The sequence below is a fragment of the Hippoglossus hippoglossus genome, chromosome 22, assembly GCF_009819705.1.
Source record: "Hippoglossus hippoglossus isolate fHipHip1 chromosome 22, fHipHip1.pri, whole genome shotgun sequence".
NCBI lineage: Eukaryota > Metazoa > Chordata > Actinopteri > Pleuronectiformes > Pleuronectidae > Hippoglossus > Hippoglossus hippoglossus.
In genome coordinates, this window is record NC_047172.1 from 17,969,604 (window position 1) to 17,981,292 (window position 11,689).

The following is an 11,689-nucleotide window of genomic DNA, read 5'->3' on the forward strand; positions in this document are numbered from 1 at the left end:
GTGTTTTTATTGATACAGGGCCCCTTTGGAGCACTAATCTTTGGGCTTTTAATAATATAATTTTTGCTGTATATTTTTTGCACAATTTGCTTTTTATATTTATAAATTACCTCACAGTGGGTCTAAGGCCTCTGGGGTCCCTGATGGTCTGGGGCCCTAAGGCCATTGTCCGCTCTCTGCCTGTTTAAGGTATAAATATTGATGTGAAGGAAAAACAGATCATAAAACTATTATGGTTGCATTGCATATAGCTGCTTCAGCTCACTGGGACACTTGAATAGAACTGATCCATCGTAAATGAAATGACTATCACCTCTGTTTTTCTTCCGACTCTGAAAAGTTAAAACATTGCCAGTTTTGAAGAAATCCTGCTGGATTGTGTTATAGCCCAACAACTGCCTCCCCGGTGGAATACACAGTATATGAGTGTAACCCATTCTACTGCACCACACGTGTGACCCCGGTCAGCTGAAACAGGTTGATTCATTGTGAAACCTGGGCGGACAGCAGGGGCTGAGAAATCATGAAAGCTAACAGGGTGGTGTTCCAGCTTCCATCTGCCCATGTGGGGAGATTTAAACCACCTTATTAAAGCTTAGAAATACATCTCTCAGAGTCAGGCCCGTGGGCTGGTTCTGCTCCCCGGGATGCTAATGAGTGAGTCTGCGGGCCTGTGAAATAACATGAAAACTGTCTGTTAGCTACATCACGTTCCACTGTTATCTGCACAGGTTTTTAGATCACCCTGCTGATCCATTGAAAAGGCATCAGCAACGGATGCGCCCGATATCCACACTACTCTGGAGTTTTAGAGACGCTAAGTTTTAGAGACGCTAAATTCTGTTGGTCCTGCAGGTCTGCAAGGGCACAACCAGAAATGTTGGAAACTATGACATAGACGCTCACAACCGCTTGCTGATTGCCGATTCACCAGGGTCTCTTGGCTACCAGTGTAGAACGCAACATGGATAATCATTTACAAGCGTGGCCCTGTTATCAGCTGCTGTGCAGTTAAATTCTGTATTTTCCAATGATACAACTGCTTATGTGCATATTAGACGACTAACAACCAAATGTTTCCTGTGTAAACAGGCACTTGCATAACCAGTGTTTGTGAGTGGTCACGTGATGTACGTTTTCAGCTGTGTTAGTATGAATGAGGATTAGAATTGATACAGATTCAAAACACTCCTGTGGACAGAAATCGTTTTATTTTGAAAAGGCTTTTTTTCAGGTTTAGTAGCATAGTTTTAGTAACACTCATAAAGAAGTGTGGCCCATTTCCCAGCTGGTAGTAAGTAAACCCTCACTTTGCATGAAAGGTGTAATAACCAGCGGATGAGAAGTGTATATATAGAATCACTGTGGAACAAGGGGAGGAATAAAACTTGTCATAGCCATAATGGTGAGAAAGCATAAGCCCACGGGGAATTAGTAGCTATAAATTGGAGAATTACAATTGCTTGTTGGTGTTTTTCCCCTGTTAACGTGTTATTGAGCCTCAGAGCTGTCTAAGCTGCAGTCGCACTGTGCTCTCGGGGTTAGCATTGCTGGCAGAGATGCTAACCCCGAGAGCTGCTGGCTCACCTTCATTCATACTTAATGTGCCGTGATAGAGCCATCAGGAATTTTTGTGCTGATTTGGAGTCTGCCCTCACATGTGTCAGAGGAGACCTTGGCATGTGGTCTTGTCCTTGTAGCGATATGCACACTACACATGCACACTACAAACACACACACATACACACACACATTGCAAAATTTGGTAGGATCAGTATGTGACACTCATGGGCAAATACAAGGCGTTAATGTGTTTCATTTAAAAGCGAAAGCATCTGGAGAATAATTTAGGAGTTCCATCTAACGCATGTGTACCCATCTGAGTCACACTGTAATGCCGTCACATGTTTTATAATTGATTGCCTATAATGCCTTTTTCATTAGCGCTCGCCTACTGTTTCACAGCTGTGCCGCCGCTTTTCCAGTGCGGCTGCTCAAATTGTTACGTAAACCACAAAAGCGAGCTCCTGCATGGAGATCCTCTTTTCCCCTTCTCCTTGTGTCCTGCCGTTTGTTCCATGCTACTGTCAGAGCTTTTGCATCTGGATCCTTGTTGGAGGAGATACACACCATAAGTTCCCGTGTTTCTTGTGCTTTCAATGCATTTTCCCTCAGCTATAATAGACACTGCGCTAAACTTCCCCCTCACCATTTATCTGTTCTTGTCTCTCTTTTCATCTTTGTCTGTCTCTCCATTGCTCCTCGTCCTATTTCTGAACAGCTTCTACACCGGGGCTTTTTGGCAGCTTCTCGATAGGCTTCTGGTGTGTAAAGCTCTCTGACTGTAACTGACACTTCACCTGGCAATCTGGGTGCAGTGTGGAGATGGTGGGCGACTAGGGGAGACGGTAGTCTAACTGTGAGTCTCTAATACTATTGATTAGCCTCATGCTAGTCTCACACTGGCTGGATGTAGTCAGATGGGCCACTAATAAAATGAATGAATCAATCAGTCAATCAATCAATCTTTATTGTATGTAGCACGTTTCAAACAATTCAAATGCAATTCAAAGTGCTTTACAGGTGACTTAAAAAACATAGGATGTTAAAAATGGGTTGAGAATATTCAGAATTAGAGACTAACTGCAGTGCCCGTTCTAAACCTGTTCTCTTGTCGTGTGGAGATGCTCCGGAGAGAGTCCTCCTTAAACAGTTCCACAATATACTGTCACTTTTTAATGTTTGTGTGCAAAGCTTATAATAAATAGTATATTCTGCCGAGTGAAGTTAGACACAATTGTCGCTATCTGCAGTCCCAAGTTCACAACTTCTCAAAATAAAAGAGCTGTACTTCAGCTCGATATAAAGCATTGTAGCAACAAAATGAACATTGTGCTTTTACTTTGTGCAATTGCTAAAGAGAAAGCGATTCTATTAATATTGTTGTCATTACGCAGATGAGCACCTGAGACACCCTTGAATATCTGTGTCAGTACGATATGTTGAAATGAAAATAATCTAAAAATCAAAATGTTAGTTGGCCAGTTTTGGTGTGGTACACAGCACTGCCCCCCCCACTGACTGCAAGGTGCCTCTTTGCCTGTGTTCAAAGTTGCTCAATATTGAATGCATCGCATGACCAAATTGGACACAGATATGAACAGTTTAAAACAGACAAAAAGACGATGTTCGTGGAGTTAGACGATGGATAACAAAGCAATCAATAATGAAAAAGACAACAATAAAAGAAGAAGGCTGTTCCAGCATAATGGCTGAAAGCAGTATCACTAAATGTTTTGGTTCTGAAATGAGTTGAAATAAAATCTACTTTTTAATATTGAATACAATTTATATGTGTTGCTTTGACAGCCACAGAGCACCTGTGTGTACCAGCAGGAGACTGTAGGTGTGTGTTTCCTGCATGTGTGCATGTCGAACAGAGGCTGTCCGCTCTCTCTGGTCCATTCTGCCTCCGTACACCTTGACCCAGCTCAGTCAAATAATCATACCTCAGGGTCTTTTGTCCCTTTTTGTTGGGAAATTAGTTATTTACTCATTGGAAATGAAATTTCCAACCCCACTGGCCATGGTAACGCCGAGAGTGGAGAGAGTGGCTTTGCAAAAACAGCACACACACACACACACACACACACACACACACACACACACACACACACACACACACACACACACACACACACACACACACACACACACACACACACACACACACACACACACACACACACACTTTTCTATAATTAAATGTCAAAAGGCAGGGTATGAAAATCAATGCAGCATTGTGTGCAGAGAGAATGCAAGCCAGCTAATTCGAAAAAGGCAAAGGAGTGCCGTGAGGCTGATAATTTGACAAGCCCGATGCTAATGAAATCTACTCTCCAAGCAGGAGTGACTGAGCCCCCCCCCCCCCCAAAAGGAAGGGAAGCAGCAGTGATATGTTGATGGGGCTGATTACACTAAAGGAGCTCACAGCTTGATAAAGGGTTACGCTCATGATTTTAGTGCTTGATGATACACTTTCCTCTTTTCTCACTCTTTTCACTTCACACTCACTCTAGCTTCTGTCTGTCTGTGTCTCTCTGGAGATCCTCCAGCCCCACTGAGGCCTTGGGCACAGCTAGCAAGGAAATGCTTCCAGACGCTCCCTGAGAGGATCGGTGTCACAGGCAGGTGGAGGGGGAGGACATGAACAATGTTCTCTCTCTGATTCCACCGTGTTTCTCTCTCTTCATCTGCCCTATACGCCCTCTGTCTCTCTGTGGGATTGTCTTTCTCTCCTGTGGCTCTAACACTAGCTCTCTTTCCTTTGTATTCATTTACTTTCTTTTCACCCATCACCACCTCTCTCTCTCTCTCTCTCTCTCTCTCTCTCTCTCTCTCTCTCTCTCTCTCTCTCACACACATACGCACACACACATGCACGCACACACACTCATGTATGTACAAATAAGTGTGTGACGCAGAATAACCTACAAACACCTTTACATTCATGGTATTGACTCCCTCCAAATGGCTCAGATTCTTCTCCACCTGCATAAATTCAGGCATGATACAGGACAGACAACACGTCACTGACGTGGCCGCTGCCATGTCAGTCTGTTGGCATCGCCCTCCCTTACTCCCACAGGCCCAGTGTCCAAAGGATTGCACCAATCTGTCACCAAATGCCTGCGACATCCAACTTTTGGTGGTTAAAAATAAACAAACTTGACATTATTGAATACATGTGAACATTAAGAAAGAAAAGCTTTTAAGTAAAAAAATTGTTAAGAACAATTTCTTGAGGCAAAAGAGTACATTCTCAGTTATTTTCTTTGCTTTCTTTTCTCTGCTGTTTGGTCTTAATTCTCGTGTTGCCAGCTGATCTAAAAGCTTCAGCACATACAAGCTCTCGTTACCAAGCACAATGCTGCCGCCGCATTCCTCTGCGTCTCACTGAGCCATTAGCGAGCTCTTAAAAGTGCAATCAAAAGAGGCTTTTGAAATGAAGGACAGGGTGACGAGGTGCCAGAGGAAAGAGCAGCAGCACTAGTATGTTGATACCAACACTTCACAGAGCTCACACTAAGAGTTTGAAATTAAATTGTTAAAGGGGATTTTCATCTCCGTTCCTATATTCAGCTTGTCCGGTGACAATTAAAAATGACAGTTGACAGTGAGAAGGATTTAGGAAGACGATCTAGGCTGAGACTGACACTGACACTGACAGCAAAGATACAGGGACATAATTGTTCTCTTTTTTTGTCTCCCAGTCCCAAGACTTTGTTACAGAAATACACAGACTCTAAGTCGAGATAATAAGTTGTTCTAGTTTCATCTTTGTTTTTTAAAGCTTGTTCAGTCAGATCACCACATACACATACATCATACCAAAAAACTTTTGTGCATATAGCTGATAAAATTTCTACAAGAGCACCAAAATGCTCTACGTACAACAACAAATTATTATATGCATATTAAACATCAGTGTGGCTTGAAATGAAATCTCATCAGGAAGCCAAGATCTTTAATTACACAGCGGAGAATTTAGAAAGACAAAAGAAACATCAGTGTGAGGGAGAGGCTTTTAAAAACAGGTCGCTCTGAACAGACTAATTATTACGTACAGATGAGTTGTTACTAAATATTTACACCCAGTAACAAGTTGTGTGTCTAATGATCTTGTGTGATGACATGATAATAAAAGATAAATCTACTAATTCATTGCAGATTTTCAAAAATATAAGTATACCGATCCTTTAATAAAGTAGCAGTGAAGAAATGTCCTCACTTGCTTTGCTAATTAACAAAACAGGAAAACTGGTTAATTAGCAAACAGAATTGTAAAATAAACAAAAGCTGTCAGTGGAAGTCACAAAACCTAGTTCTGGTGTTGTCATTGCAAAATAATTAGGTATTTCCTTGTCAAAACAAATCTGCAGCGACTCTGGTTTACTGTAACAAGCTCATGTAAAAAAGTGCAGTGGTCTGCTTTAAAAAAAACCTGCAGACAAGACTCCAAACAACTGATAATTACCAGCAGCTAATTGTGCTCACAAATCACCGGAGAGAGACTGATGAACAAATAATCACATGCACACACAGAGCACACACACAGATTTAGGTCTCCATAACAACAGTTAATATTTAATTAACATATGCATGTGTGAGCATGTGGTCTAAATATGCAGGAGCACACACACACACACACACACACACACACACACACACTCACAGTCGTTTCTCCATGAGCTCAGAGGACATTACATTGACTAACATAGATTTCCTGGAGATTTACTCTAACCTTAACCATAGTTACTACTTACCTAACTCTAACACTTAACATAACCTAAACCATACCTTAATTTCCCCTTATCTTAATCAAACCTTTAAACATGTCTCCACCTTAAAATGTAATTATTAATGTTATGAAGACTTTTGTTTGCTCCCATGAGGAGTCAAAGTCCTCATAATATGATTGTTTAAACAGATTTTGGTCCTCACAACATTGGTTAATACCTAGACCACACAAACGACACACACACACACACACACACACACACACACACACACACACACACACACACACACACACACACACACACACACACACACACACACACACACACACACACACACACACACACACACACACACAAGCACATGCACACTTCATCCCCTGTTGAAGATGTGGTTCACAGGGAGCAGTAATGATTCAGCCCTCCAATCAGGAGGCTGCCCCAGATACCCAGCAGGTCTAAAGGACGCACATTTGAATAACAGCAGCATTTAAGAGAACTGAAAACACAGTAAACCACCAAACCCTCTGTAGCTGATTGTGAAGTCTTTCACGATAAAATAGGATGACATCATTGTTTCAGCATCAGAGCATTAACATGAGTTGTTTTGTATTTCTGATTGTACGTCTGCTCAGAAATCTTCAAAGTCTGTTTCTTAGTGATGATAATTTTGTGCAAACTTTGGCTTTCACCACCTGGGCCTATAACTCCTCTCTGTGGATACTTAATGGCAGAGCACTTGACACCTGATATACTCTACTCTCAAAGATTTTATCACCTGGCAGGTGTCTGCCAAAACCTTCCGGAATCTTTCTGGTTTACAGCATTTCAAAATAACCTCCTGAAAGACTCAGCTTTCTTTATTCATTATTACAAACATCTCTCAAGGAAGAGAGCAGCCTGGAGTCTTTCCTCTGCTTGCATCACTGTTCAGATTGTTGATTGATTCATTGATTTTTTTTTTCTGTCTCCAATCTCAGAACTGTTACTGACTGGGGGGGAAAATTGCCTGTGAGGATTTATGGCCTCATTTAGGGTGAATGTGTTAGAGGGTCGATTTACATTTTAAATGGAAACATTACCTTTCCTTTCTCCGGGATCAATCAACTGTTTACGAGTCACTATAAACACAGACGCAGTAAAGACGTTACCGTAGTATACATTTTATGATGTCTGCCGTGGCGAACACCCACTCACTGCCTTGACATTGATTTGGCCTGGTTTTCTGAGTGCAGGTGTCTGACTGAGACTTAAAATAAACTGGCAGACAAAAACTTCAATCGAGTCGTGATTTGTGAGAGTAATGCAGTTGCACTCCAGTCTGCAACTTTATTTGCTTAACTTTAGACTCACTGAGGTTCAAAATGTATTCTTAACCTAACAATATAACTTTAATGTCCATTTAGTGGATGTTCTGGGGCTTTTGATCATTTCACATGATCTTCATCAGCAGATGACATTTGCTCAATTGTCTTTGATATCACCATTATTTAATCAGATAATCTCAATGAGGTCAAGATCTGATTTCTCAAGAGAGACCCGAGTATAGATGAATTAGTCCGACATAACGGAATCACAGACATCTTCAGTGACCTAAATCAAGAAATAGACAGTTTAGATTCAATTTTAATATCCTCTGTACTTCAGTCCATTTATAAGGTGCAAATTACTGAAAAACAATAAGTTTCGTATTCATCTGAGGGGTGACTAGATTTGAACAGTCCTGAGATAAGCTTTGGTGACCTGGGTTTTTAAATCGGAGCAGACTTTGAAAATACTTCTCCCTTTGTACTGAGTTTTGACCACACAAATTGACTGGAGCAAAGTAATGGATTCTTGAATGTATCAACTATGAATACTGTTTTTTCATCAACAGAACTGTTGGATAGTTGATCCAAATGTCTAAACAAGCACAGAAAAGCTCTCTTCATCTCGACTTCTTGTCCTTGCTTAAAGAGCGACTAAGCAACCATATCTGTAGTTGAAAGCTTCAAGTCTGTTTTACCTCCAACCACACCCACTATCACTGTCACTATCATCATACACCTGTAACCACATGCAACAGTGATGTCACAGGGTCAAGTAATTTATCACCAGATCACTGTGATGCACTCTATAATGTAAAATATAACATTTTAAATGTATTTGTTGCCAAATTCAATAAAGGAATCTCTATAAGTGTATTAATAGTTAATACCTGCTTTACAACACTCTGTAAACTTGGTTCATTTGTGTTATTGTACATAATCATCCAAGATTATAACTAGAAAGTACATTGCAGTCTTTACTCTTACAATTGTGTCAGTCTACCATTCATGAAGTTTACACTGCCGATAAAGGTTTCAATACAAGAGTTGAAATAGATAAAAAGAAATTAAAGATGAAAGAAAATGTTTGAACCCCCCAAAAAAACCATTACAACTACCTCACATGTCTCAGTAATAATCTCTGTTCTTGTCAAGTGCTCGTTAACCTAGTGGAGCTCATGCATAAAAGTGCTAATGTCCATTGAAGAAGTCCCACTTCCTGCCCACCATGCGGATATGTTCCACTTTGTAATGCCGACTTTTTGCACAATAAAATAGTTTACTCTGGTCTGTAGGACAAAGACAAAAGCACACCAGACTGACAGTGTACTTGTTAATTGTGTGTCTCAGTATGTGAGTGTGTGTGTGCGTGTGTATGTGGACAAGCGAGGAGAGCAACACATTGATTTATCTTTAGTGAAAAGATTGAGGAGCTGGAGGATGCAGAGTGAACCAGAGGTGCATTTTGATGGCAGGAGTGTGCCAGGGGCCTTTAAAGTGTGTGTGTATGTGTGTGTGTGTGTATATATTGTATACATGCAGACATAAAGTACAGACACCAGCACTCAAAGGCACAGCAGCAGCGTCACCAGCGTTTCCATGGATCTATGTGAGAGGACCACTGTCGCCCCTCAGCAATCCAGTCCTGTGTTTCCAATGGGCCACTGGCAATTCATTATAGCCCCATTTTGGACTCTTGGGAATAAAAATGTCTACTGACGATGAGTATTCAACAAATGTTCATACAGAACAGTACTAATTCTCACATTAATGGACAGTGTGGATACACAGCTCAGGCCAACGCTGTGTCTTAGTGCAGCAGCTTGTATAGCACCTGCCTGAAATTAAATTCAAAAGTCAGCTTGGATCACATCAAACACACACACACACACACACACACACACACACACACACACACACACACACACACACGACAACTCTGTAGTTCGTTATTAGGCCAATTTAGCTCCATTAATCTTAATGAATCCCAGATGTGAATTGTAACCCTTCATGTTCCCATCATCAGATGACAACAGGGAAATGCCTGCAAACACGTCAGCTCGCCTCTCCACAGACACAACAGACTATACGCAGCGTCTCACAACACAACAATGCCGGCTCAAACCTCAAACCTCCACAACAAGGTGCGTTTTCCCCACATGGCGCCGCGAACCGTCGTCTAACCAGGCAGCAAAGCACCACTCTGTCAGTCAGGGGCTGCAAACACAGCTGTGCGCCTCAGCATCACGCAAACATCCCCTCTCTCTGTGAATTGCACATTAACAGAAACTTACCCGCTGCGACTCGAGAGACGCCGAGACAGCTGAGGACGAGCAGCAGAAATCTCTCCATCTTTCTAACGCTCGGTCGACGTGCGGTCCCATTTACTCTGGCCGGCGGTGCTGCGCTCTGCTGGGCTTGCGCTGCTGCTGCTACTCGGCATTCACGTCAGTTCATGCGTATCGTCTCGACTGGAAAAGGGACAGAGACGGTGCGTGCGTGCGTGTGTGTGTGTGGTAGAGAGAGTCTGCAGCTCCTCAGCACCTCGGACAGCGCTCTCCAGCGACACGTCCGCTCATTCAACAGCCTCCACCGAGCAGCCGGCGACCAGCGAGCGGCCACTGACCATCATGACTGACGGCTGTATGCGTCCTCCAGCTGTGCTCCAGAGCCCTCTCCGATCCACTGGTGCTACTGGTGCTGCTGACACTGGTGGTGCTGATGCTGCTGGTGGTGGTAGCGCTCGGCTGCTGCAGACACAAAGAAACGTGCTGGCTTTGTATATGAGCGCCTGCTCTGTTCCTGCCAGCCACACTGTCTCCTGGAGGCTTTACTACAAGTGTGCCAAGACAACCTGGCCCAAAACTTTGCAAAATATACATGAGTCATTTACTGATGACAAAAAAAAGAGGATGATTTAAATGTATATTCTGCCGTCCAACCTCACATGCCACTTTGCAAACACACAGGCCATTCCATCAGCAGCTGCTATCATTTAAGATTTCTTCCAAGTCCACATGCAGAAGAAACAGTGAGGGACCATACACATCTTAACAATAAGTGCACACTTGTCACTGAAAAGCCTCCCTCCGTCCTCCCTCTCCACTTTCCCACTCGGTGAGCCAGTATTCTGAATTATCGCTGCCCACTCTACCATTAAATATGCATACGCTGGCCCACGCAAACAGTCGCCTGCATGTGCAAAGACAATCTATCTGTCTCTGCTGCTGCTGCTGCTGCTGCTGGTGAACTTGCTGTTTTCTCTCTCTCCCCTCCACTTCAAAAAAGAAACACGTGCCTCTTGACTTTACCACTGTGTAAACCCTCCTGCTCGCACAGTTTTTTTCCAAAAGCACAAAGAGCGCACAATGAAGCGAGTACAGTAGTGGAGTGGATTTAAAGTCTGCATATATACAGTACCTGATGGTTTCCCTGCAGCGCGCTGATGTTGATGTGGAGCTTTCTGGGACAGATGTGTGTGTGAGAGCGTGTGTGTCAGTCCCAAGTCAGGAGACCGGCACTGTCCCCTAGCTGTGTCCCCAAGAAATGTTTTCCTCACCCCGCTGTGCAACTGGATTCATAGCCTGCTGCCTCTGACGTGCTTCAGCAGAAAACTGTTGGTGGTGGTGGTGGTGGGGTTATTGAGCTGTTTTTTGCATTCTTCACTCTCTTATAGGCTACGGCTCTCACCCGGCATCTCTCTGTGTGTAGTGTGTGAAAGATAGAGGGAGAGTTTGTATGGATACAAAGAGGAATATACTAAATCCCTCCATCACCAACCAACATAATGTACAGTATGTCCTTGAGCAGAGCAACAATACCACACGGTGACAACACTTAGTGTCATTAGCAAAATGGTTTTGCACTATCAAAAGGAAAATGACACAGTGCAGGAACGTTGCTCTTGTTTGTGTTTTACGGTAATTAGCCAAAGTCAAGCTAAATTAAACAATTTCCTATACTTGATCACATTTGTGTAAAAGTGTTATAGAAAATGCTGTCAAATAAATGTAGTCAAGTAAAAAGAGAAATGTTTTATATATCAAAGCTATTCAAATTCTGTAGAAGCAGAGAACAGTTTTA

General features: G+C 42.6%; 1 protein-coding gene across 3 annotated transcripts in view; it reads right to left on the minus strand.

Annotated features, from left to right (window-relative positions):
* fndc5a (fibronectin type III domain containing 5a) overlaps positions 1 to 11,158 on the minus strand; it is a 28,985-nt gene extending 17,827 nt beyond the window's left edge. Inside the window, exon 1 of one of the 3 annotated variants that reach the window (XR_004612797.1) lies at positions 9,901 to 10,767. Coding sequence is in view for 1 of the 3 variants with exons in the window: in XM_034576862.1 (XP_034432753.1) it covers positions 9,901 to 9,958 (58 nt within the window). In the remaining 2 variants the exon portion in view is untranslated. Of the gene's footprint in view, positions 1 to 9,900; positions 10,769 to 11,026 lie in introns of those variants that run through there. The other 2 variants (XM_034576863.1, XM_034576862.1) reach the window with 2 other exon arrangements.
* Positions 11,159 to 11,689: the final 531 nt, after the last annotated feature.